At 40.9% G+C, this 26,308-nt stretch overlaps 1 protein-coding gene across 3 annotated transcripts in view; it reads left to right on the plus strand.

Moving 5' to 3' along the window:
* Positions 1–26,308, plus strand: part of ZCCHC2 (zinc finger CCHC-type containing 2) — a 55,861-nt gene that overhangs the window by 8,142 nt on the left and 21,411 nt on the right. For 2 of the 3 annotated variants that reach the window (XM_031003740.3, XM_055368743.2), the window contains exons 2-6: positions 8,841–8,952; positions 11,649–11,725; positions 13,944–14,015; positions 19,484–19,596; positions 25,320–25,414. In XM_031003740.3, the coding sequence (XP_030859600.2) occupies positions 8,841–8,952; positions 11,649–11,725; positions 13,944–14,015; positions 19,484–19,596; positions 25,320–25,414 (469 nt within the window). The remainder of the gene's footprint in view (positions 1–8,840; positions 8,953–11,648; positions 11,726–13,943; positions 14,016–19,483; positions 19,597–25,319; positions 25,415–26,308) is intronic. The other variant, XM_055368744.2, reaches the window with a different exon arrangement.

Raw genomic sequence — 26,308 nt, forward strand, 5'->3', positions numbered from 1 at the left:
TCTACTTACAAAGAATTCTTTGTCACAAAAGCCTCATTCATCCACTGACATTTTGGGGTTCCTTTCTCTGTAAACAATCAATCTAAAAGGGAAGTGCCTAATCGGGTGTTTATGTTACAGGTGTAGCCTGGCTGGGCCGGGGGTAGTTGGCTTCCTTCTGTTTTTCCTATGCTCTCGGGAACATTTGACCTTTAGTTCCTTTCTGAATGCCTCAGTTCATTAGAAGTGTTTTGTGCTCATTCAATAAATCATTTATTTGAGGTCAGATTTATATTTTGAAAAGGTCATTTTGGCAAGTTATTTGGTCTTCCCAAAGTCCAGAGTGTCCAGTATAAAGTAGGGATATCATTCCTGTCTGTTTCCTATAATTGTTGTGAGGATGAATGTGTTAATGTAAATGAAAATGCTTGGTAAACAAGAAGGAGATATATGTATTATTCATAGAGCGATTAACACAATTTGGTTGCAGTGGATGAGTAGAAAAACAGATGTTAGGTGAGGTGCGGTGGCTCACGCCTGTAATCTCAACACTTTGGGAGGCTGAGGCAGAGGGGTCGCTTGAGCCCAGGAGTTTGAAGCCAACTCTGACAACTTAGTGAGATCCCCATCTCTACAAAAAGTAAAAAAAAAAAAAAAAAAAAGTTAGCTGGGTGTGGTGGCAAGTACCTGTAGTCCCAACTACTCAGGAGGCTCCAGCTACTCAGAAGGCTGAGGTGGGAGGATCACTTGAGCCTGGGAGGTCAAGGCTGCAGTGAGCTGTGGTGGTACCACTGCACTCCAGCCTGAGCAACAGAGTGAGACGCTGTTTCAAAAAGGAGAGAAGAAAGAGGAAAAGGAAGACATTTGAAGAGATAGTAGGGTTGGGTTATAATGAGGGCCTTGAAGGTCATGTTAAAATAATAGGTTGTCAGTAGGTTGCAGTGGGAGCCAGTGAAGGGGGGTGTGTGTGTGTGTGTGTGTGCGCGCGCACGCATGTGCGCCCTTATGGTGTATATCTCACTGAATGTCAACTGTCACTCTAATGTGAATCTATATAAAAAGAATACATGATTGATTTTTTGAAAATCTTCCAGACTCACTCAGTTCTCTGAATGGTACCATTATGTTTCTAGTCACTCCGAATTACTTGATGACCTTGATCGTCTTCTCCCATCACATCCTGAATACACACTTTCCTCATCCTTGCCTGACACCGTTCTCTGTTGGGACTTTACGCCAAGACTTTTATAGTAGCCTTCTGATTCCCCTGCTTTTTAGCCTTCCCACTTCTAAGCGTTTAATACTACTACCAGATATACCTTTCTAAAGCAACATTTAATCATACTATGTTTTCTTTGAGTGACTGGTGGACCCTGGCCTCTAATAGGCCTTTAGACTCAAAATCTCCTCCTCCACTCTTTTTTCATATATCCCCCCCTTTCATTCTAGGCTGGGTTCATGCCATTGTCTCTTGTATGATGTTTTCTGGAATTGTCCCCATGGCAGTCTTAAAGGATTATTTGCTGCCACTGAATTTTAGATGCACATGTATCGTTGTAATTTTGGTACTTCTGTGATTCTTTGTCTTTTTAACATTTGAAATTGACCTCTCAGGCCAGGTGTGGTGGCTCATGCCTGTAATCCCAGCACTGTGGGAAGCTGAGGCGGGCGGATTGCTTGAGCCCAGGAGTTCAAGACCAGCTTGGGCAACATGGCAAAAACCAGTCTCTACAGAAAAATACAAAAATTAGCTGGGCGTAGTGGTGCATGTCTGTAGTCCCAGCTACTCAGGAGGCGGAGGCAGGAGGATCACTTGAGCCCAGGAGGATAGCTTGAGCCAGCCTGGAGGATCATTTGAGCCCTGGAGGCAGAGGCTGCAGTGAGCTGAGATCATGCCACTGCACTCCAGCCTGGGTAACAGAGTGAGACCCTGTCTTAAAAATAAGTAAAAATAAATAAATTTGATCTTTCACACTAGAATTTTAAGTTCCCCAAAGGCTCAGGCATTGTGCCTCATTTTTTTGTCAGTGTTGTATATATCATCATTGCTCAGTCATAATTTCCTGTGTTTGGACTTGGAATATATATAGCTTTGAAAAATATGAGGCTGTGCGTGGTGGCTCATGCCTGTAATCCCAGCACTTTGGGAGGCCGAGGCGGGTGGATCACTTGAGGTCAGGAGTTCGATACCAGACTGGCCAACATAGTGAAACCCTGTCTCTACTAAAAATACAAAAATTAGTCGGGCGTGTAGTGGGCGCCTGTAATCCCAGTTACTCCTGAGGCTGAGGCAGCAGAATCACTTGAACCCGGGGGGCAGAGATTGCAGTGAGCCGAGATCATGCCACTGCACTCCAACCAGGGTGACAGAGTCAGACTTCGTCTCAAAAAAAGAAAAAAGAAAAAATACCAATATGATACACTGCTTTAAGATTAAGTATATCGAGGCTGGGCACAGTGGCTCAAGCCTGTAAACCCAGCACTTTGGGAGGCCAAGGCAGGTGGATCACCTGAGGTCAGGAGTTCGAGACCAGCCTGACCAACATAGTGAAACCCTGTCTCTGATTTAAAAAAAATACAAAAATTAGCCGGGCGTGGTGGTGCATGCCTATAATTCCAGTTACTCCAAAGACTAAGGCAGGAGAATTGTTTGAACCTGGGAGGCAGAGATTGCAGTGACCCGATATGGTGACATTGCACTCCAGCCTGGGCAACAAGAGCGAAACTCTGCCTCAAAAAAAAAAAAAAAAAAAAAAAAAAAAAGACTAAGTATATCAGGCAGTGATTTTTGTCTTATTTTTGAATTGTACTTACCAGTATTTATAAAAAAATTTGCAGTTACATAGGATAGGTACAATTATTTTGGAAATAAGAGGAATTGTTTCTTTATATAAAAAGCATGGAACAAGTGTAGATTTGAATTGAATCTTCAATGGGTGGGTGCTGACTGGCTGTGCTTATTTAATATGCCTTCCAAATCAGACTATTTGCAGCCTAGGCAACATACCAAGACCCCATCTCTAAAAAAAATTAGCCTGGCATGGTGGTACATGCCTATAGTCCTAGCTACTCAAGAGACGGAGGTGGGAAGATTGCTTGAGCAGAGAGGTCAAGGCTGAAGTGAGCCGTGATTGCGTTGCTGCGCAATCCAGCCTGGGAGACAGAGGGAGATCCTGTCTTAAAAAAAAAAAAAAAATCTGATTATTTCTACTCCCTGTGTTAATTGAGCTTTTGTGTGTGGGTGCATAAATTGGTGCAGACCTAGCAGTGACATTTTGATAGGATGGAAAAGTCATATATTAACCTATTTTCTTATTGTTTGGATAGTTGATGGTAGGTAGCCTGTAGTGTTTGATCTCCAGTTTATGATCTACTTGAGGGGTGGTGTGAGTCAGATGTAGAATTGGGGTAGTGCCTTGTGTGATTGGAAAGATAATTAAACTTTGGTCACTGAAGTGAACACTCTATAACATAAATGTTGGGGAATTTTTATGTTTCTTGTTAGAAATGTCTGAATTGGGATGTGTCCCGTAGTACAGTTGATTTTTGTCTTGGGTATCAAATGATTGAAATTCACTGGTGGTCCTAAATGGGAGACGGCATGGTCACATGTGAACCAAATGCTGTAATGTTTGGGAGTATTTGCTTGAGAAGAGGTCATCCCTCATACAAAGAGGTTGTGGCATTGAGTATTGAGTAGTTTTATTAGTTTGGGAAAATTGCCCATTCTATAATAACTAGTGGTGTGAACACAAGTCCTAATGCAGTGTTGGCAACACTGTATAGTAAATCAGTTACTGCCGTAGATCCTTCTTATGTTCTATAAACTTATGTTTCTACAAGGTTCCAAGAATGTTTTTGCACTGGGGGTGAAGCAGTGGCTCTGCTGCAGGTGCTAGAAGGCATGGAAGTTCCTTCCAGCTTCTGAGCCCAGGCTCTCATCCTTCCTGACGACCCCTTGGCCTCCCTCCCTCATCTCTCGTGGGGCGAGCCTGCGACAGCGAAGGCAGAGTCAGATGTGGGCTGGGGAGGAGGTGTGCGCTTCTCTAGATCCTTGTGCACTCATGCATGCATTCTTTTCACCTCACCCCAGAACACCCTGATGTGGGGATTTAAAGATGTGGGGGCTGCTGGCCCAGGGATATATCAATTTCTGGATCATCTTCCTAGTTCTAGGGTTAAAAGATGTTTTCCTTCTGTAGTGAGAGCATGTTGGCAAAGGAAGCACAGATGCCGGTGCTGAAGGAGGAGACCTATGAATCTGCCTATTTAAAGAACAGAATTACCCCCAAACTTGGTGGTGTAAAACAATGACCATTTTATTACCATCTCTCACAGTTTTGTGGGTGAGGGATTTAGACAGATAACTATAGTGAAGAGTTTGTCTCTGTTCTAGGGTGTCTGGGACACAGCTGGGGCCCAGATGGCATCCCTAGACTCCTCTCCTCTCTCCACGTGGTCCATCAAGTGCGGCTGCCAGGAGAAGTGCGTGTCTCATGTGGTGACTCAGGACTCCAAGCCCAAGTGTCCAGGAGGCCCAGGGCTGAGGCTTCCCAGGACCTAACTTCAGAAGAGCATCACCACCAGCACATTCTAAAGCCAGCCCAGATCCACTGGGTGGGGAATTTGTCCCACTTTTCAGCGGGAGGAATATTAAATAATTTTTAGCTACCTTTAATCCGCCACGGAAGCTTAATAGAATGTTATTATATACTGCTGTTAATTTTCTGAGTCTCATTTGACAATTGGGAAAACTTCAGAAGAAGTTAGTGAATTTGGTTTTAAAAAATAAAAAACTCTTACTGCTGTGTTATTATATTTGGAATATCTTGGATTTTTAAATTTATAGTCTATATCGAGGGACTACAAGAACCATGTAGAATATTGTTAGACGAACTAAAACTCCATCTATGACCTTTGTTCTAATGGTATGTTTTCAGAGAAGAATTTTTTAGGATGTCCAGCTACTTGGCTGTTTCACAAGGTCCCCACAGTTAAGAAATCTCAAGTATGTAATTGTGATGGGTCTACGTGTGATCTGTGGCAAAACCATCTGGACCACCTGAACCACATGCCGTGTAGGTTTGTGCTAACCAGTAGCTCTTGAGGCAAGCAATAGGACAGAAGAAGCTCTGCCTCAGGCGAGTTAAAAAAGGAGAATGCACTCCTACTAAAGTTCTTTGTATGCTTGTGCGTATTTTTGCAGGCTTAGAATCTTTAAACCCTGCTTTCTTGATACAAACAGAGAAGAAGTCTCCACTTTTCTCGTGGTCCTGACACTTTTCTCCAACTAGTCTTTGTAAAATACTGATTCTGGCATTTCATCTGTTCTGCATTTTCATGGGAATCTGAACTTAACAGATAAAGTGGGTGCCATTCCTCTTTATATGATTCCATTAAAGAAGGAGTTCTCAGATTTTATGCTGCCCTTCCCCCTAAGGAAAGTAAAGAGGGAGTGCAGGGCAGACAGCATCGCCGAGCAGCCACCCACCATTGGGGCTGCCGATTCTCATCTCCAGCTCATGCAGCGTTACATGAGTGAGTTTAGTAATAGCTTCTAAACTTAGTCTACATGATTTTATAGCATTGATACATGCTGAGACTTGGAGGAGAAAATAAACATTTAATTAGTAGATATTTCATGGGTTGATGAACTTAGGACTTTGGATAGAAACTCAAACTTCATTTTTCTCCCTACGTTATTAAACAGGAGGCTACTTGGTTAAATTGGGTTCATAAAGTTAACTTCAGACTTCAAAAATGTGATTTTGATTGTGAAGCAAACTACTTTCATACAGTTGCTTCAATTTAATGTTTGTGGAGGCAGTGTGATCATTTCCATTTTTAGTTTTTATTGTGATATAAAATATATGGCATAAAATTCTCATTTTCTCCTTTTTAGTGTACGGTTCAGTAGCATTAAGTACGTTCCCATTGTCCTGAGTCATCACCACTGTCTCCAAACATTCTATCATCCCAAACAGAAATGCTATAGCCATTTAAAAAATAGCACCCTATTTCCTCCAGTACCTGGTAACTACTATTCTACTTTTTTTGTTTGCTTTAGAGACGGGGTCTTGCCCTGTTGCCCAGGCTGAAGTGCAGTGGCGCAATCATGGGTCACTGCAGCCTTGAACTCCTGGGCCCAAGCAGTCCTCCCATCTAACTAGGACTACAGGCACATACCACCACTTCTGGCTAACAAAAAAAAAAAAAATTCTTTTTTTTTTTTTTTGAGACGGAGTCTGGCTCTGTCGCCCAGGCTGGAGTGCAGTGGCGCGATCTCAGCTCACTGCAAGCTCCGCCTCCCGGGTTCACGCCATTCTCCTGCCTCAGCCTCCCGAGTAGCTGGGACTACAGGCGCCCGCCACTACGCCCGGCTAATTTTTTGTGTTTTTAGTAGAGACGGGGTTTCACCATGTTAGCCAGGATGGTCTCGATCTCCTGACCTCGTGATCCGCCCGCCTCGGCCTCCCAAAGTGCTGGGATTACAGGCGTGAGCCACCGCGCCCGGCCAAAAAAATTCTTTTGTAGCGATAGGATCTTGCAATTTCGCCCAGTCTGGTCTTGAAATACTTGCCTTATGTGATCCTCCCACCTTGGCCTCCCAAAGTGCTGGGATTGCAGGCGTGAGCTACCACACCTAGCCACTATTCTACTTTCTTTATAAACTTGACTATTCTAGGTATCTCATATAAGTGGAATCATGCTGTATTTGTTCTTTTGTGTCTGGCTTATTTCACCTAGCATACTCTCTTTGGGATTCATCCAAATCCTATTATGTATCAGAATTGCATTCCTTTTTAAGGCTGAATCATAGGTAATTGTATGTGTACACCATATTTTGTTTATCTGTTCATCCATTGATGGGTTTTGAGTTTATACCTTGTGGCTATTGTGAATAACTGCTATGAACACTGATGTACAGATTATGTTTGCATTTCTGCTTTCAGTTCTTTTGGGTGTATCTTAGAAGTGGAATTGCTGGGTCATAAAATAATTCTGGGTTTAATATTTTGAGGAACTGCCTGACTGTCTTCAACAGTAGCTATACTATTTTTGTTTCCACCATCAATGTGTAAGGGTTCCATTTTCTTCGTGTTCTTGCCAACACTGTCTTTTTTAATAATAGTCATCCTAATGGGTATAAAGTGGTATCTTCTTATGCATCTCACTAATGAAAACATTTTTTTCATATTTTGCATTAGTTTACATTTGAAAGTATTGCTTTAAATTTGTGAATTATATATGAGCAATGTAGAGAAATATTTCGCTTTAGGCAATGGTTGACTGGCCAGGTACAATGACTCACACCTGTAATTCCAGCACTTTGGGATGCTGAGTTGAGAGGATCACTTGAAGCCGGGAATTTGAGGCTGCAGTGAGCTATGATCATGCCGGTGTACTTCAGTCTGGGCAAGAGAGAGAGACCCTGTCTCAAAAAAAAAAAAAAAGAAAGAATTAGTTAACCTATTCATCCAAGCTTCTTCCAGTTAACACAACTATTTGAGAGGATTATATAGCACTTTATTTTCTTTGCTTTTTAAAGTATTTACAGCAATATTAAAATTTTTGAGAAGCAGAATCTCTCCTGGGTAAATGTGGTTTTACATTTTGTAATAAAATATATGGTCTGGGTTAGGATATGTGTGGTTTTGTTATTAAAATAATTCATATCTGCATTTTTAAAAAACCAGTCACATTGAAAATTGGTAAAGGCTATCAGGCCAAGTGTTTCAGAAGTTGGATGTTGACTGAAGAGGTCTGTACTCTCCTTATTAAATGGTTTTAGGCAGACAGTCTTTGTTTCCTTGGGTTTCTAAATGAAGGAAAACAGACTAGAAGGCAGAAGTTTAGCTCCCAAAAGTATATAATGTGCTCAGTTCTCATAAACAGGGCAATTCATACTTACTGTCGGGTCGGGATGCGTGATTAGACAGCAGAACAAAATATTTTTAAATTGAGATTTGTGGGGAGCTTAGGGTCTTCTATTTGCCTAATTTTTTACAGAAAAAAATATTAATGTATGTTTACTGCAGATTTGTAAAATCATAATTGATTCTTAAAACCAAGTTGATTTTGATATGAGTAGTGTTTTGAGATTCTGCACATAAAGGGAGGGGATAAGGTGCGAGTTGTAATAAAAAACTGTCATAAGGCTATTTATTTACTTACTTAATCAATATGATGTTGTAACAGTTTGTATGTGACAGTGCTTGATTTCTGGCGAGCTGTTTGTAAGTTTGGCATCACCTTTATTACTCCAAGCATCGGATCTAGGAGTCAAAGTTACTCCAGTTCACTAGTGATTGGCTGAGCAAACTCAGTTAGGTTTAGAGCACCCAGTTGCTGTTAGATGACTGAACCTTAATGGTAAACTCCCTGTCTGTACATATTCTTGTTTAGAAATCCTTGGCATGTATTGATGATACCTTTCATAAGACTTTTTCCTAATAAAGCATCTTTTTAGACTGTTATTAAAACCAAACAATGAATAAAAATGGTGTAGTGATTCTTGTAAAAAGTACACATGCTGTTCCCTATGGAGGATTAGTGTGAAGGGCACCATTTGTTATGTGTTCCTTTGATTTGGGTTCAGAATTGACATCATTGGCAACTCTGTATATTATTAAGCAATTTCCTGTGTCCCAAGAAAGCTAGGACAGTCAATAATTAATAGAGTGCTCATCTTCTGCTTGCGGCTCTGACACTGTGCCTTTGTGCCCATAGTGTGCAGTCACCTGTTGGACCTCTAAAAATTGCCACTAAAATGGTTGTTAGTAAAACGAGAAGACCTAAATCTGTGATTGTTACTCTTAGTCCATGGTGTAAGTTAACATATCTCCCTCTTTCTCATCTAGAACAACTCTGCTCATGGTGATTACATGCAAAATAACGAGAGCAGCTTAATAGAGCAAGCTCCAATACCTCAGGACGGACTTACCGTGGCACCTCACAGAGCTCAGCGAGAAGGTATGCTCTCTTTTTTGTAAACTTAAAGCATTAATACATCAAAAGATTACAGGGTGCTCTTTACGCTGATTAACTCTAAACTTTTTACTCTCCTTTTTGAAGTGGAGAAGTCCTACTGGTCCTAGGCTTCACTCAAGAGCTAGTCCTCCTAGTTCTGCCATCTGCACGCTGGGTGTTTCCTGCGCCACAGCCCTGCTTGTCCTAGCACGCACGCAGTCATTCTGCTCTGTAGTTCATTGTCTTGGCTGAATCTTAAACCTGGTTGCATGCTTCTGGGGGGCAGAGACCCCCAGAGTATTTAGTGCTTTATTTGCAGAATTGAGCTCAGTGTCTACTGAGAAAATGAATTTTATACAAGTTCTCTGTAAGAGTAAATAAGTTACTTATAAATCCATTCTTCCTGCAATAATGCAGTTTTTAAGAGGGCTGGAATGAATGGGTGGAAGGACATTGCCATCTGAACAGGAATGAATTCAAATTATTCTTTCCTCTTTGCATTTGGGGAGCCACTAACCTGTGCTGGGAGAGAAACTGAAATGGAAAATGTAGACTGCCATCTGGGCTTTAAAAGAGCCAAGGATATATGATAAGCTTCACACTCAGTTATAACAATTTTGAATTTATGTCATTATGTCTCTTTTTTTTTTTTTTTACCAGTAATAATCCTTTTTGTGTAATACATTTTTCCTCACAGAGGAAAAATAGGTCTGAATTTTTAATGTTGAACATAAGTGTTTATATAATGACCACTTCTATTCAAGACGATCACGGTACTCCTATCTTCCCAGCTAAAGTACTTTAATCAGACTACTTCAGCTAAGCTCATTGAACATACGAATAACCTGAAGTGGAGTTGGTTTTACAATGAAGGTCCTTTTTTTTAATAAAAATATTTTGGAAGAACGTAGAGATTATATCAAAATGCTGACAATTAACTGTAAAGGTGGTACTGTAGATTATTTTTCTTGTATTCCTACTTCTTAAAAAGTGTAATACATGCTTTTTAGTTTTAATTTATGAGGGTTGGGGGTACTTTCACTATGGCCATTCCTCATCACATACTCTTGTCTTCTCTTACCTTGATTCTGGTAGCCAACACCAGACAGAACTTGAAATTATCGCTGAAGCTGTGTTCCCATGTCCTGTAATGTCATAGTGGCTTTTTCTGCTAAGCAAAACTGGGTTCTGACCAAAGAAAACCCAAGATCCCCTACCCTTGAGGGGACCAATGATTTGCAGAAGTAGAGCTGCTTTATTTCTGAATATAAGATTAGTTCAGAAGATTTTTGTTGAATGGCGTCATCCTTTAACTTAATATAACAGCTTTTGGAAACAGCATACCCTCCCATCACCACTTTGGCTCTTATCCTATTGCACAGTTCTAAGGAGTTACAGGCTTTTGCCTGGCTTTTTGAGATTTTCCGTTGTTTCCATCCTCAACATTTCTGGCCCGCAAAGGGGAAACTGGCCCACAAGCAGGCCACCAAACACTATATATTTGGGAAGTTGACACGAAATACTGGTAATGCTATATCCTTTGTTTATGATAAGTGTCTTTTCCCCTGTGTATTTCTGTATCTTATGCTTCATGCCTTCTCACTGCCCACCTTCCGTGGTCTTTTAACAGTCTTACTCCTCCTCTATGCTTTTGTCACTTTGTGTATTCCACTTTGTCTATTTTAACTTCTTCCTCTAAGGCAAAATGAATGAATGCCCCTTTTTTCCTCCATCTCCTGCTCTCCTGAATCCAACAGTGTACCCCCCCACCCATTCTGTTGAGTTACTTTCCTAACCTCTTCTCTGTAACCTTTAGCATATTCATTATCAGCCTGATATTACCTCCCTCATTATCCTGAAAGTGTGGTTTCTTCTGTTCATACCCTGAACAGCAGTGTCTTTAAGTCCTTAGAGTAGAGTACACTTAGTAGATTGGCTCTTTTGAAATTGATTTATTTCCTAAGGTGGTACTTTTATTAAAGGTGTTGTAAAATGGATAGTTGGGGGATTTATACATTTGCTTACTTCATGAAGAAACTGATTATCTAGTTCAATTCAGAGTGTTTTAAAGTTTAATATAATTTATGTTTACTATTTTATCTCTGTAATGTGAAAAAATTTTGCCACAATGAACGTTTATTATAATGTTCAGTTTATATTTACCATTATATGATATTGAGGGTTACATTTGAGAAAAATAATTTTTAAATTCCTCAGCTTGGTATATTACTTTTGAGTAGTTTTTTAAAAAAATTAAATATAAAACTAGATATTTTGTAGTTTATACCTACTATGTATTAATAATTGAAAGAACCATATTTAGTTGATGTTAAAATGCCGTATTTGTGGTAATCTGAATAACAAGTTGGAAGATTATCATTTGGAAAAATATTTTAATTGCAGGTACCTTTTATTTTTATCCTAAAAATCTTTGGTGTTAGTAGAGTGTTTGAATTTACTTAAACACTCAGCATGTCATGTGGGTATGGAAAAAAATTTTTTCATGGGTGGATGGCACATTGCTATGCTTCTAGTTTTTTTTGTCTTTTTTTTTGAATTTCATGATTTAAGACCAGTCATAAAGATGAAAGTGAGTAGCTTAATTGTTAAGCACTTGTCAACTTTTAGGGTTACTTTAGGTAAGTGAAATGTGTCTATAGTCTTTGTAGCACAAGTCAGCTTGTGGTTTTTTCTTTCAGCTGTACACATTGAGAAGATAATGTTGAAAGGAGTCCAGAGAAAAAGAGCTGACAAATACTGGGAGTACACTTTCAAAGTAAGCCATGTTCCCCACAAAAGATACCTCACGTGCTGTGCTCAGTGATCTTTGGGAAAACTTGTGGCAGGTTTGCTAATTTAAGGGAAAAGGTATATATGTTTGTTTTTAATTAAGAGAATGTACTGTTTTTTATCATATACTACTGCATGGTTTGCCAAGTTTTTTTGAAGTTACGTCACATTAAAATAACCCTGGCTATTTTATTAAAAAGAAGTAAGAGCCTTAGATTTAGGGACGCAATTAAGATGTAAGATACATCTTTAAAAATGCCATTGTGTTTTAAGTCAAGATCACAGGCATTGTCTTTCCTGGCATTGTTCTCCCTGGTATTTTCCTCCTCCTCTTTGTTCTCTGTGACGCTTTTATTGCCACTGCATTGCCCTGTCTTCTTACCCATGATTGGTTTTGGTGCCCGTCCTTTCCACAGCTGGGATTAGCTGTAGAGCCCAGCTCTGATTCTGTGCTCCCAGGTGAAGACTTTGCATGTCTTCTTCTTGCCCGTCAACTGTATCGGGAATTCCTTGTCCACATCTTCCTTACTTCTCCCTGCTTGAGCTACGCCTTTTCTCCTCAGGTTGGACGGCACGCACCCTGAAGCCAGGTGGAACCATGCCACGTTTTTGTGAATCCTCACTTCAGTTCCTCTCCAAAGGCATTGCTTGCCAAATTTTGGCTGTCCCTCTCTCATGGGGTTATTTCTGACCCTCCACTAGAATGTTTTCTCCTTCACCCATGGTACTCTGCCCTCGTATCTTTCACAGATCTTTCCAGTAAATATTCTCATGGAGAGCAGGAATCTTCATCCTCAGCCATACCACCACTTGCTCGTTGAATGAATTTCCAAACTCCAGCTTTGCTTTAAGGGAGAAAGATCCTCAGTTTGCAAGATTTCAGCCCTCATCTCTTGGTGTCTTACCACAGCATGCGTCTCGCTCTTTACTCTCCGCGCTCAGTCAGGCTGGCCCCTTTTGCTGCTGGAGCTCACAGCTTGCCTTCCTAAAGGCTTCACTGTCCTCTTGCCTGAAATGCTCTTCCCCCATTTCCCCAGACCGAGGACAGGCCACCTTCTGGCTCTAAAGCTCCCTCCTCAGAGATCCTTCTTGACACCCCAGCTCATGTGCATCTCCCCATTCTTGTACCATGCCCTATGCGTTTTCTTCAAAGCACTGATCACTGATGGAAATTCTTATATATTCACTTGGCTTTGATCCGTCTCCTGCACTAGCCTGTGAACTCAGTCAGCGGAGACTTAACTGTCTTGTCCATTTCTGCATCCCTGACACAAGAGTCAGAACAGTGCCCAACACAAGTAGCTGCTCCCCAAACATTTGAATACTATCACTTAAGAAATGTAATGTACCAGTAAAGTAAATAAATGTGCCAGTTAATAAAGATACCAATTTTAGACTTGTAGATAAAATTTTATATATTTTTTAACTATCTGATTACTTATAAGTTGGTAAGGCCTAGACAGTAGCATAGTGCAAATATTTATTTAGCTCAAATAATTATAGGGTAGAAATTTTTAGGGGGCCACAGTTGAGTCCACATGAAAAGCATCGAGGAGGTAGTGGGTATGGGGTAGCACAAGAGATGTCAGTTCTGACTCTTGCAACCTACTTAGAGTCATACACCTCAGTAACCTAACTTGTTTGAACTTAAGTTTCTCCATCTCAAAATGGAAGCCATCATACCTGGCCCTAGCATCTTAATAGGATTTTAAAGATTGAGATAAAGATGAAATCTCTTCTAACCATAAATTCCATAAAAATATGAAATGGTACTACCAAAGAAGGCAGTAAACTCTAGTTATTTCTCTTAAGGGTGTACACTTAATAAGTTTCAGGAGATAGAATTTTTATCTTTTGAGCGGCAAAGATTTGTACTGTCAAGTGTCATTTTAGAGTTCTATAAGTTCATAGAAAATAACATATATCCCCTTTCTGAAAAATTACTAAACATAATCACATTTTCAGATAGGTTTTAAAAAGTGCCATTTTGAAAAGAGTTATTAGAATGTTTTTGAGTAGCGTATGTCAATGTGCAGTTAATTTTACTAATTTTGAAATTATGACAATGCCAGATTAACTTTATATTTCTAACTGTTAATCTTAGTAAAATTTAAGTAAGGCCCTTTGTTTTTGCACATGGCTTTTTTCTAGCCGGTTCCTGCCTAAGGAATAACCATATAATATGTGTGTTTTTTTTAAATCAGGTAAATTGGTCTGATCTTTCAGTCACAACAGTAACAAAAACCCACCAAGAACTACAGGAATTTCTACTGAAGGTAAAATATAGATTTTGTTGTTAAAATGATTTTTATATAATATACAGAATCCAGAAACCTCAACGTCAAAAAAACACCAGGAAAATTAAAACATACAGATAAAGGTTGGCTCAGAACTCTAAATGAACATTAGCTGTGGAAAACGTTATGTTATTCTAAACATGTTTTCTTACCTGACATTACCAACATAAGGAAATGACGAAGGGATTTCTACATTTAAAAAAATGGAGACCGGGTGCGGTGGTGTGCACCTGTGATCCCAGCACTCTGGGAGGCTGAGGCGGGAGGATCATGTGAGGCAGGATTTCCAAGACCAGACTGGGCAACTTAGTGAGACCCTATCTCTATTTGAAAAGAAAAAAAGGAACCCTGTTCCTAGTTTCCTGCAGAGATGTGCGTCATTGGTGGCTGCTTGCAAAGGGACTTCTTAGTAGAGAATGTGTCTGCAAAACCAGATGAGGCTTGCTTCTGCTTGGTGGGAGTTCTCAGACTTCACAACTATTCAGCTGTGCACTTCCCTGCAATAGTTCTCCATTTCTTCCTTCTTTGAGTTCCAGCTCCTCCTCACCTCACCCCCCATATGATAGAATCTCCAAACTACTGGGAATAAGAAGATAATAGAAACATCTTATTACAGACTTGCCAGAGGTGAAAGGTATCTTAGATCATTTTGTTCAAACCATCACCTGTTTCTTTTATACTAATCTGATTTTATTGAAAAGTGAATAGGTAGAAATACATATCAAAAGGAGAGAATAGGTATAAATGGTTGATAAATTATTCTTTCTCAGTAAGCAAATATTTTTAAATTTATTGTTAGTAGAGAGATAAAGCAGAAAGTCCAGAAACAAAACATTCCCAACTGACTTACTAAGTTTTGGTTACAAGTGTAGTTATTAAACATATAACATACGATATTATGAGGCTAGTGCTAGTTTTAGGTTGTCTGCTTGTCACCATAAGTGTGTTCTTTTCAGATCATTCTTAAATCTGTGAGAGACTGTTTTATTCATCAACTTGTAGAGCTTTGAATAGCACATTAGATGCTGGTTCTTTGAGGAAGACTGTCAAAGTGTGAGTTCCGCTGGATTTCTTATTAGTCCCTGTGAATGAAGTAGCACCCAGGGATGACTTGAATAGTTCCATCTTCCTGTGGTTTATTATAAATTAGGCTCTGTCAGTTAAGGGCTGAGGACTTCTCCTCCCACTCATTAGTGACCTGCCTTGGGTAAGATTAGGGGATGAGTTTTACTCATTTCTGGATGCCAGAGGCCACTGCCTGTGACATGTCAGCTCTGGACACCTTGGGGAGTGAGATGGCATAGGTCTGTGAGCTTCTGTCTGCTGTGCTTAGTCATGGTAACAGTCGTGAGGATGCCAGAGAAGAGTGGCTTAGACCGGGGCAGGCTCCATCTGCCAGGCAGTGCACCCCATTGGAGAAAATGAGTGCCTGAATGACGTTCTAATTACAGAGGAGGCTAAGCAGGGCTGCCTCACCCCACCGCCACACACTTTTACAAGCCCTTCTAATTATTTCTTACTTTTCTCTCAATAGAAGAAATTTATCAAAATTTAGACAAGTGATCACGAACAGGCTTCATTTGGGTTAAGGAGTAGCCTGTTTTCATTTCCCTTCTGCTGTCCTTCCCACAACAGAATTGTGGGCGAGTTGCAGGAGTACAGAGCTGAGGCTGAAAAGCCTTGAAAAGGGGGGTTCAGACCGAGTGACTTGGTGCCAGTGTGCGTGTGGGGTCCTGCTTCCCTGTCCCTCATGCTGAGAGAGCATGCAGCTGACCCCCAGCTGGGGCCTAGTGCCTAGCGCATGGAGTCTGCCTTCTACTGGCTTTCCCTCCGGAAGCTTCAGCTGTTTGTGCCTTGACAGATTTCTTCAATCGCCCATTTTTTCGAAGAGCCTAGCTGCTTTAAAACAAATACAACTCCAAATAAGTAATTCACTCTTCAGAATCATAGCAATTGATGAACACCCTGCTTAGCCAGTATTTGGATATAATGTTTTTCTCAAGTAGTATAAATGCCTCTCAGTTACATGAAATAATCTGCAACCTGTACTTCTGGAAACATACTGCCTATTGTATGATACTTTTCCAAGTTTACCTTATCCTTTTTTTCTTTTACCTTCTTTTTAATATCATCTACAAAAGTTCAGGAGCTGCCAGGTTCGGTGGCTCATGCCTGTAATCCCAGCGCTTTAGGAGGCTGAGGCAGGTGGATCATCTGAGGTCAGCAGTTCAAGACCAGCCCTGACCAACATGGTGAAACCCCATGTCTACTAAAAATACAAAAAATTAGCTAGGCGTGGTGGCGGGCGCCTGTAATCACAGCTACTCTGGAGGCTGAGGCAGAGAATCACTTGAACCCCAAAGGTGGAGGTTGCAGTAAGCCAAGATCATGCCATTGCACTCCAGCCTGAGCGACAAGAGCAAAACTCCATCTTAAAAAAAAAAAAAAAAAGTTCAGGAGCAAAATCTGTCCTTTGGACGATGTGTCCAAACGAACACCCTTTTTCTTCTGTAGACCCCATTGACCTGTACTTCTAGCTTGCTGTAGTGTGGAAATATGAGTTGGAGGTCAATATTTCAAGTCCTTTTTTCCCATACAAATAGCAGCCTATGTCCTTTGCATTCTGGCCCCCTTCACCTGTTTTTGTGGGTTTGTTTTTTTTTTTTCTTTTCTTTTGAGACAGTCTTGCTCCATATCCCAGGCTGGAGTGTAAGTGTAGTGACACCATCTTGAGAGGTTCACAGCAACCTCTGCCTCCCCAGTTCAAGCTGTTCTCATGCCTCAGCCTTCCAAGTAGCTGGGATTACAGGCATGCACCACCACACCGAGCTAATTTTTGTATTTTCAGTAGAGATGGAGTTTTGCCATGTTGCCCAGGCTGATCTTGAACTCCTGAGATCAAGCAATCCACCCACCTTGGCCAAATGTGCTGGGATTACAGACATGGTGTGGGCCGCCATGTCTGGTCCCCTGTTTTTTTCTTCTTAGCAATTACAGCTGTCATTTCTCATGATCAGGATGTCTACTCTGTGCAGCCAGGGTTTTTGTTTCTTCCCTCACTGCAGTATCCAGGGTTCCTAAAACAGTGCCTGTGGCACGGTAGGAGTTTGAAAGTTTGCTGAATGATTTAATGAACAAGGGGTGCTACAAGCATTAGATTATCCATTGGTCTCAGTGTATTTAGAGAGCAACTTTCGTAATAGCTAGGTACAAAAACCTTTCATTCCTCTGAACTAGTTCTGAGGCTGAGCTGGAGCTCTGGAGGTGGGAGGCTGGGTATGCTAGAACTAGGATTGAAAGGTGAGAAAATTCAAAACACGTGACTAGAATATAAAAGACATGATTTAAAACTGTATATATATATATTATTTTTTTAGCAAACGAGTCTTTCTTTAGGACTGCAAATATGCCCAGGAAATTAAAGATAAAAACCACTTGAAAATAAATCAGTTTGCTCATACTGATGACTGCTTACCTGCAGTCTGCCCAGCAACGTGAACAGTGTCACTGAACTGTGAATAGTTATACGCTGTTGCCTTCAGTGTTTAGTTCAACCATCAGTGATTTGGTAGTTGAAATAGACTTTTCACTGACACTGGTTTTCTTTGGCTATGTACAGATATTCAGTATAAATTGTGTTTAAAATGGGTAGTAGGATATATGCCTGGTGTTGTCAGTCTGTATTAAAATGCTAATATCAAAATATAAATATTGAAATGAGGGATTTCTTTGTTTGGAAAATGGAAGCTGGGTGCGGTGGCTCACGCCTGTAATCCCAGCACTTTGGGAGGCCACGGCCTGTGGATCATCTGAGGTCAGGAGTTCGAGACCAGCCTAACCAACATGGAAACCCCATTCTCTACTGAAAATACAAAAAAAATTAGCCAGGGGTGGTGGTACACGTCTGTAATCCCAGGTACTCAGGAGGCCAAGGCAGGAGAATCCCTTGAACCCAGAAGGCAGAGGTTGCAGTGAGCCGAGATCATGCCACTGCACTCCAGCCTCGGTGACAGAGCAAAACTCTTAGAAAAGAAAATGGGTAGGCCAGGCGTGGTGGCTCACGCCTGTAATCCCAGCAATTTGGGGGGTCAGGGCGGGTGGATCACGAGGTCAGGAGATTGAGACCATCCTGACTAACATGGTGAAACCCTGTCTCTACTAAAAATACAAAAAATTAGCTGGGGGAGGGGGCGGGTGTGTGTAGTCCCAGCTACTCGGGAGGCTGAGGCAGGAGAATGGTGTGAACCCGGGAGGTGGAGCTTGCAGCGAGCCGAGATCGCGCCACTGCACTCCAGCCTGGGCAACAGAGCGAGACTCCGTCTCAAAAAAAAAAAAAGAAGGGTAGATTCAGACCTGGTGGTCAGAGGGCATGATTCCCACAGCGGTGTGTAGAATGCCGACAGAGTCTTCTATCTGACCAGAAGGGACTTCATTCTGACAGAGCATCTTGATCTTGCAATCTACTGTACCCACAATGAGGAATGCTTTATGCTACCTTTGCTAAGTTTCTCATTTCTGAATTGACTCAAAATACTTACTTTTCAGAAGAAAATTTGCTTTGGACTTCTCAAAGCTCAATATGTAAATCAACAATTTGTATAGATTTTTGTATTCCTGTGGCTTCTCAGATATTGTTAATGGTTCTACTCTGAATTTTAGTGAAAGTGCCAGTAATAGGACAGATTAGTTATCAAAAGTCAAATTTAAAGCTGAATTTTTCAAAGACTTGGAAAGTTGGCTTATGAATAATCAATTTAGGAATTCTTTTAAAGTAAACTGGTTAAATTTTGTTTAAAATCTAAGTTTTATTGGCCAAGTGTTGATTTTTTTGTGGTTTCTAGCACATTGCTCTGAGGGCACCGCAATCACATGAGGCACTCTGGCGTGTGGTTTTTATATAAATAAGTAATATTGAGGGTTTCTCACCCGCCTCTCATATTCAGTTCTTTATTTGCTGCATAGCACTGGTGATCTGACATTGCCTGAGAGTAAAACGTAAAACAGGAGGCACAAAAGCGCTAAGTGCAAAGGCAGAGATAACACTCCTTGGAATACTATTCCAGGGTAAAAATAGTACTAGCTATGCTGAACAGAATCTTCACCTTAACTCGAGAACCTTAGCATGGGTGTCATTTCAGTGTGGCATGTGGAGCCAGAGTGTGAGGTCCGTGCAGGCATCCTCCTGTCCCAGGAACATGCTGAATGCTGTGGGTTGCCCTGCACCTGGGGGAGCCCTGAGGTTCAGTCAGAAGATGGTGCATTTCCCAGTAGGAAAGGTCTATGCTGCTTCATTATGGGGTCAGATGTTGTGAAGATTTGGAAAACAAACTGCTTTTGGGAAAATAATGAGCAGGAGGCGTTAATCTTCATTTTATGCACATAACTTGTAACATATTTACCAGTAAGTGAGAAACTTAACATTGGATATTGTGGTTTTTCTTTTCTAGCTTCCAAAGGAACTGTCTTCAGAGACTTTTGACAAGACCATCTTAAGAGCCCTGAATCAGGGTTCCTTGAAAAGGGAGGAACGGCGACATCCTGACCTAGAGCCCATCCTAAGGTAATGATTTACCTGACGCCTATCATAGCAGCATACAGACAGGACAAAGGGCCGCTCCAAATGGGGTCTTCAGGTGGGGGAATCATAGAGATCCTTTCTCTGGCGTACTTCTTAAAATGGACATGTTATCCTTGTGCTATTTAGGTCTAGGCTCATAGTAAAAGATACCAAACTAGTTTCATCATTGTACTCTTCAGTTCTCTGATATCATAAAATTTAGTTGCTTCTGAAATATGCAGATATTGAATAAAGCCTCTTATATTCTTTATAAAATACTTATTGAAAGAGGCCTTTGTCCAAGAGCTCCACTTTGGAGAGATGTTTTATTTGTTTAAAGTTGTCAAGTGCCTGGGCTTGTGGGTGGGAGAGTGAAGGGCAGCCCTGCTTTCCAGCACCTGCTCTTTGTGGCTGTTACTCTCTTGGAGCCGTGGTGCTGCCGGAGGTCAAGGTTTTGCCCTCGTAAGGTTGTTGGGCTTGTTGGGAAAGATGCGCTTAGATGAGATGATCTTGGATTAATTCCCGGAGCCTCCCATGTGCTCACAGAGGAAGAAATTGAAGACACAGGCAAGGCGCGTCATTGGCGGCACAAGGACCCTGTGGAGGCGGGATGGGTGTGGATGTAGGGAAATGTACTTGTTTCATGATGGGAAGTTGAGGGAATTTTTGCCCAATTAATAGCTTATATTTTCCGTAAGAGTTTTTCTTAAGAATGGGTAGATTGAGGGTGTGGGATCACATGCTTGAGAGTAGAGGGGATGTAAAATCATTATGTGGAGAGCTGGAGAACAACCTGATGAAGGAAATCGAGTGAGCTGGGCAAGGTGTGGAGTCCATTTGAGATTGAAGATCAATAAATTATCATGGTATTGGTCTGTCCTGTTGTGTGAATTATTTTTTAAATGTTTCCCGGCAGCTCAGGTCCAAGTGTCAGGAAAGCAGGTGGTTGTATTTGTCCTGGATGGGGCTTTCTTGGATGTGACAGAAAGACAATGAGGCAAGGAATTTGGGGAAAAAATGTTCAGTTTTTAACAAATGATGGACAGTTACGAGAACTAAGCTGGACTAGGAAGTGAAAATAGGTGAGTCTGATAGAGTAGAATGAACTGTGCTTGGAAGACAGGTGCCATGGGAGTAATCGGGTAATTAAGCAGCGAGAGTCTCATTAGGATGAGAGCGGAGGCATCTGAGTGAGTGGATCTGGAGGTGACGGTGGAGGTCAGCGTATGGTTTTGGCAGTCATGGCACTCACCTCTCTGAGGGCTTCCCTGTAGGAGGGACATAAATTCAGGAATAATGGCCAAGGAGACATGCTGTTTTACTGGAAACTTGCAGTTATTAATAAATACATTACATAAAAGCAGTGCTGGAGCCTATATGGCTTAGGGTCAGGGCTTAAGTAAGACAGCCTATCATCTGCCTTCTAAACTTGAGGTGGCCCAGTTTGGAAAGCCGATTTCCCGAGGGAGAGCAGAGGTGTGTGTCATTGACTGTTATGGCCCCCCTCCTGAGTAGGGAATTGGGACCAGTGAGTATTCTTAGGATGGGTGGGGCTGAAAAGAAGGGGATGAGTGTTTGCTCCCCAGTGGAGACAAGCAGAAATCTGGGAGGGGGAGAGTATTTTCATGTATGACAAGATCCGGGGTGTGACAGTTTGTGCACGGTTACCCAGCTGCCTTTCCCTGAAGACACGGCCTCAGGGCAGGAGCCCTCCAAGCTGTGGATGAGATGCTCAGAGTTCTGAGCTGGGGAGGAAAGGGGCTTCTGGGCGGGCACCAGCTTGGTCTGGAAGGATCAGAAGATGAAGACTTGCTCCTCTCCCACCACCCCACAGATGCCAGTTGCCATGACAACAGGTGTCTTTGATATGAAAAGGACATTTTGGGGTCAATTGGCAAAACTTAAATGGGATCTGAGGAATAGAAGGTAAAAATTGGTCAGTGTTAATCTCCTGATATTGATTGTAGGAGAACATAGGAAATACTCACTGATGTCTTCCCAGGAGTTAGCCATTACACTAGGTATTTATGGTTTAGGAAAAAAGTATTTGTACTGTATTTGTAAGTTTGAGATTTTCAGAAGGAAAAAATTAACTATTTCTGGAAGGAGCCATTTTCAAAAAATGGCTCTCAGCTAGGACCCCAATTAAAAAGCAAGTGGCTGGGCACGGTGGGTCATGCCTGTAGTCACAGCCCTTTGGGAGGCCAAGACAGGAGGATTGTTTGAGGCCAACAGCCTGGGCAACATAGTGAAACCCCATCTCTACAAAAAAAATTTTTTAATTAGCTGGGTGTGGTGGTGCACACCTGTAGTCCCAGCTACTCCAGAGGCTGAGGTGGGAAGATCGCTTCAGCCCAGGAGCTTGAGGCCGCAGTGAGCTATGATTGCACCTGTGAACTCCAGCCTGGGCAACAGAGTAAGACCCTGTCTCTTAAAAAAAAAAAAAAAAAAAAAAAAGTATGTGCGTGACTCCTTGTTAAAGCTTTTAGGATTCTCCTCAGCTTTGATCATACTTGGCCTCTTGTGCATGTCTGTGTCTGTGTGTATTTTAGGTGTTTTTACTGTAAAGAAGTTATTAAAGCTAATTTTGAAGAATGCAGAGGTGTGTACTGAGAAAATTCCCCGGTTTCCCATTCTCCAAATCTGACAGCTAAAGTAGCCTAACTTTTCCAAAAATTTCTGTGCACATACATGCCCTTAGATTTTTGTGTGTGTGTGTGTGTGTGTGTGTGTGTGTATTTCCTTTACTATCCAAATGGAAGTATTTTATACATATTAATACTTTTCTGCCACTTTTTTCTTTAAATATATTGGGACATGGTAACACATCAGTACATGTAAAAAGATGGCTACTTTATTTGCTACATAATATACCTTTTTAGCTGAACCATAATTAATCAACATTTTACGTCCATTTTAGTTGTTTCTAAATGTTTTTAAACTACTACAATGTCCAGGTATATTGATTATTTAATTTTTTACTTTTTATTTTTATTAATTTTTTTTTGAGACAGGACCTCGCTCTGTTGCCCAGGCTTATTTCAAACTCCTAGGCTCAAGCAATCCTCTCCAGGTATATATTCTTAACACATATGGATACATTTATCTGTAAGATCAATTTATGGAAATAATGTAATTGGTCAAAAGTTACATGTATTTTTAATATGTAATATTTTCAAACTATTTCTAAAAAGGTAGCAGCACTTTATGTCTTCTGAGGCCTCATACTTGTATCTCCCACCTGAGCAGACTCAAAACATTCTCAATTGCTCGTCTTTGCCCATCTCAGAAAGACAGTCTGATTTCAGTTTGTGTTTGAGTAGGCTTTGCCGCCTCCCTGTGAATGGCCTTTTCAGTCCTTTCCACACTTTATTGGTGTCACTGATTGGAAGAGTTACTTGTTAGATAAAGAGCCCTGCTTGCAATTACTTCATGACCATACAGGTGTTTTAAATTTTTATATACTCAGATTTATTGATCTTTTCTCTTCTGGTTTCAGGGTTTTGTGTCATGCCTAGAAAGACCTTTTCAAAGATATGTTTGAAAACATATCTGAAATATGTTTCAAAAAATATGTTTTCTTCTGATACTTCCTTTTTAAAAAAATCTTGGATTCATTTGTAATTTATTTTGATGTAGGGAGTATGGCGGGAATTCGTATCTTTTCCCAAATGGCTGGCCTGTGGCCTCAACACCATTAATAGGATGTCAGGACACTTCCTTCTCAGTTTGTGGGTTTTAAATTAGTAGGTCATCATTTGTGTCTCAGAAGTGTAGCAGTTATAAAGGAGGCGGAAGAAAGGAAACTGAGAAATAGGAAATACTTATTAGTGATACAGATCTTGGTTGGTACAGGACACACTGCATTTAGTCTCAAATATGCTGTAGGTTAGGAAAATGAAAATACGGCCTGAAATGTGCATTCGGGGTTGGATGATTTCTGTCATGTCAAAATGTGACCTTGTTTTTCTTATTCATTTGATTTATCAAATAGTTTATGGCCACTTTGATTTTTTAATATCGGTGTAATTGCCATCTGTGGTTATTCATTAATGAGCCTTGACTCTAGTTTGTATGCTGATTTCAGTCCCCTGCCTTTATCTCATTTGTGGTTTAAATGTAATACTCAGTGTTCCTGTAGTGGATGTATATATAGTATTTGGAGTTATATCTGGGCTGTTCCCTGGGACTCAGGCCTTGAATTGAAGGTGTGCCTGTGCTTTTGACCAGTTGGTTTCTAACATGACTGGGTGTGGGTTCCACCACTGCCTTTGGATTTTAATGTCAGCCTTAGGTAATATGTTCAGACCTGGAAATCTAGATTTGCTCCTGAATTCAGATCTCAGTTCTTTCATCTCTTAATTTCACCCATGTCTTCCTGTTGAATGTTTACTTTCACATTAGAATACCAAGAAGCAATTTTGCATGATATACAAGGCAACTTTGGCCCATAAAGGTCATCTGTTGGTATATTAATGATTTTATAATTAATCTGAATAATAGGTCAAAAACCTTGGGGGAGAAATTAATTAAAATTTAAAATGAGCATTAAAAGTGTTCAAAACTAATAGAATGGGATTTGTATGTTGAGCACCTAAGTAGTAGGTAGGGTGACTGTTTATCTGTGTGCACTATTTGATTCTTGTAACCATGAGAAATTGGAAGTTGAAAGGCTAACTAGCTTGTTTAGGGTGCTTCATCTTATAAGCGATTGAACTGGTATTCAAATCCAAAGTAAACTTGCTAGTAGATTCTGCTCTAATTCTTTGCCCAAGAGCCCTTTTACAGGTATCACTGTCGGGAAGACCTCCAACTGGAGTCTTTTAATTACATTAATAAAATATGAGGAAAGCTGGGTTTCAAAGATAACTTTGACTCATGGCATGATACACATTCAACATGAGTCATCAGTTAGTCATGCCTTAGGTTGTAGAATATATGTATGATATATGATAACTACATAATTGACTGTTCCATATTTTTCAGGACTCTTAGCATCCCAAACTTCCCAACCTCCCACTTTGAGAGTGTGGGAATGTCCGTTAATACTACAGCCAAAGGCCAGGCTCAGTGGCTCATGCCTGTAATCCCAGCACTTTGAGAGGCCGAGGTGGGCAGATCACCAGAGGTCAGGAGTTCGAGACTAGCCTGACCGACATGGTGAAACCCCGTTTCTACTAAAAATACAAAATTAGCCAGGCGTGGTGGCACATGCCTGTAATCCCAGCTACTCGGGATGCTGAGACAGGAGAACCTGGGAGGCGGAGGTTGCAGTGAGCTGAGATCACGCCATTGCACTCCATCCTGGGCAATAAGAGCAAAATTCAGTCTCAAAAAAAAAAAAAGTACAGCCAAATAAGGAGAAGAACACCTGTGGAGAAGAGTAAAGAAATTGCAATTGTTTTTCTGAACAGAAGGGTGGCTATTGGACCACTTGGGCAAAGGCTGAAATAATACATTTTTGGGCCAGTATTGAAAACTTACCATTAGATTATACAAAATTAAAAATGAACCTATTTAGTCGATTCTTGCAAATGAATTTTGTTAAATGTTACTGACTTCTTCCCATAGGAAATACATTAGAAAATAATATTCTTTTCTATAGGAAAAATATTTTTCCATGCCTGAATTAAACTGCCACTTAATTCTGCTTTATAATTGAAACTGAGCTTCTTGTGGATTAACATTACCTGAAATTAACAAATCTCTTTTCTTTTTATATGCAGGCAGCTATTTTCAAGTTCATCACAAGCTTTTCTGCAAAGTCAGAAAGTGCACAGCTTCTTTCAGTCCATATCATCAGACTCCCTACACAGTCTCAGTAAGCATCCTCTGTCCCTCTGTGGAAATCTTTTTTCTTTGTTGGATTTTATTGCTTTACTGTGTCATTTTGTGTAGGTTTGTCACTTTAGTTAAAGTTAAGGAATAGTGACATACAGTTATTTGTCATTTTTAATGAGTTTTACACTGCAGTTTTAAAGAAGGTCATGAATAAAAGCTAATGTAACAGAGCAGACTGATTCCAAGGTAAGGCCTGAGTCTCTCTAGTCTTTGGGGCATGGCCAGTTCTTCATTTCCTGGGCAGGAAGTGTTCCCTCACAGGCTGGAGACCTTACAGTACCACGTGCTGGTGTATGATCTAGTCTGTCTTCCTCCTGTCACCTGTTCCCAATTGACCTTTCCAGCCGATCAGACAGAAATCGTTAGCCCTGTTCTTCTCACTCTGCCTCTTTGTTTTCATCACGGAAAGGACAACCCATACTAGACAAAGGATGTCTTCCTTTATGTCCCTTTGTCACCATCCCTTTGTTTACAGTTAGGCCTTTCTTTCATGCACGGACTATTAAAGGTAAACCCTCACTCTTTTCTCAGATTCTAGTTTCCCACTCTGATCTATCCCTGGATTATCACAAGGATAAATGTGTTAAATTCCTGCTTGGTCTGAAATTCAGGCCTCACTGTGACCTTCCGGGAGCTTCCTTCTGCTCCCTGTGCTCTGTCTCCTAGCATGCCCAGCCGTGGTCTGCCCTGTGTCTTTGCTCATTTGTACCCTTACTTAAACATCCATCCTTTTGTCATAGCCCATTAAAATCACACGTGTTTTAAGGCCCAGCTGAAACATCACCTCTTCCACGAAGCTTTGCCAGTTTTTCTGATGTTCCGTATGTTGAGTTTTGCCCTCTTGTTTCAGCTTTCACCACTGTCTGCCTTGTGT

Source organism: Gorilla gorilla, chromosome 17 (assembly GCF_029281585.2).
Source record: "Gorilla gorilla gorilla isolate KB3781 chromosome 17, NHGRI_mGorGor1-v2.1_pri, whole genome shotgun sequence".
NCBI lineage: Eukaryota > Metazoa > Chordata > Mammalia > Primates > Hominidae > Gorilla > Gorilla gorilla.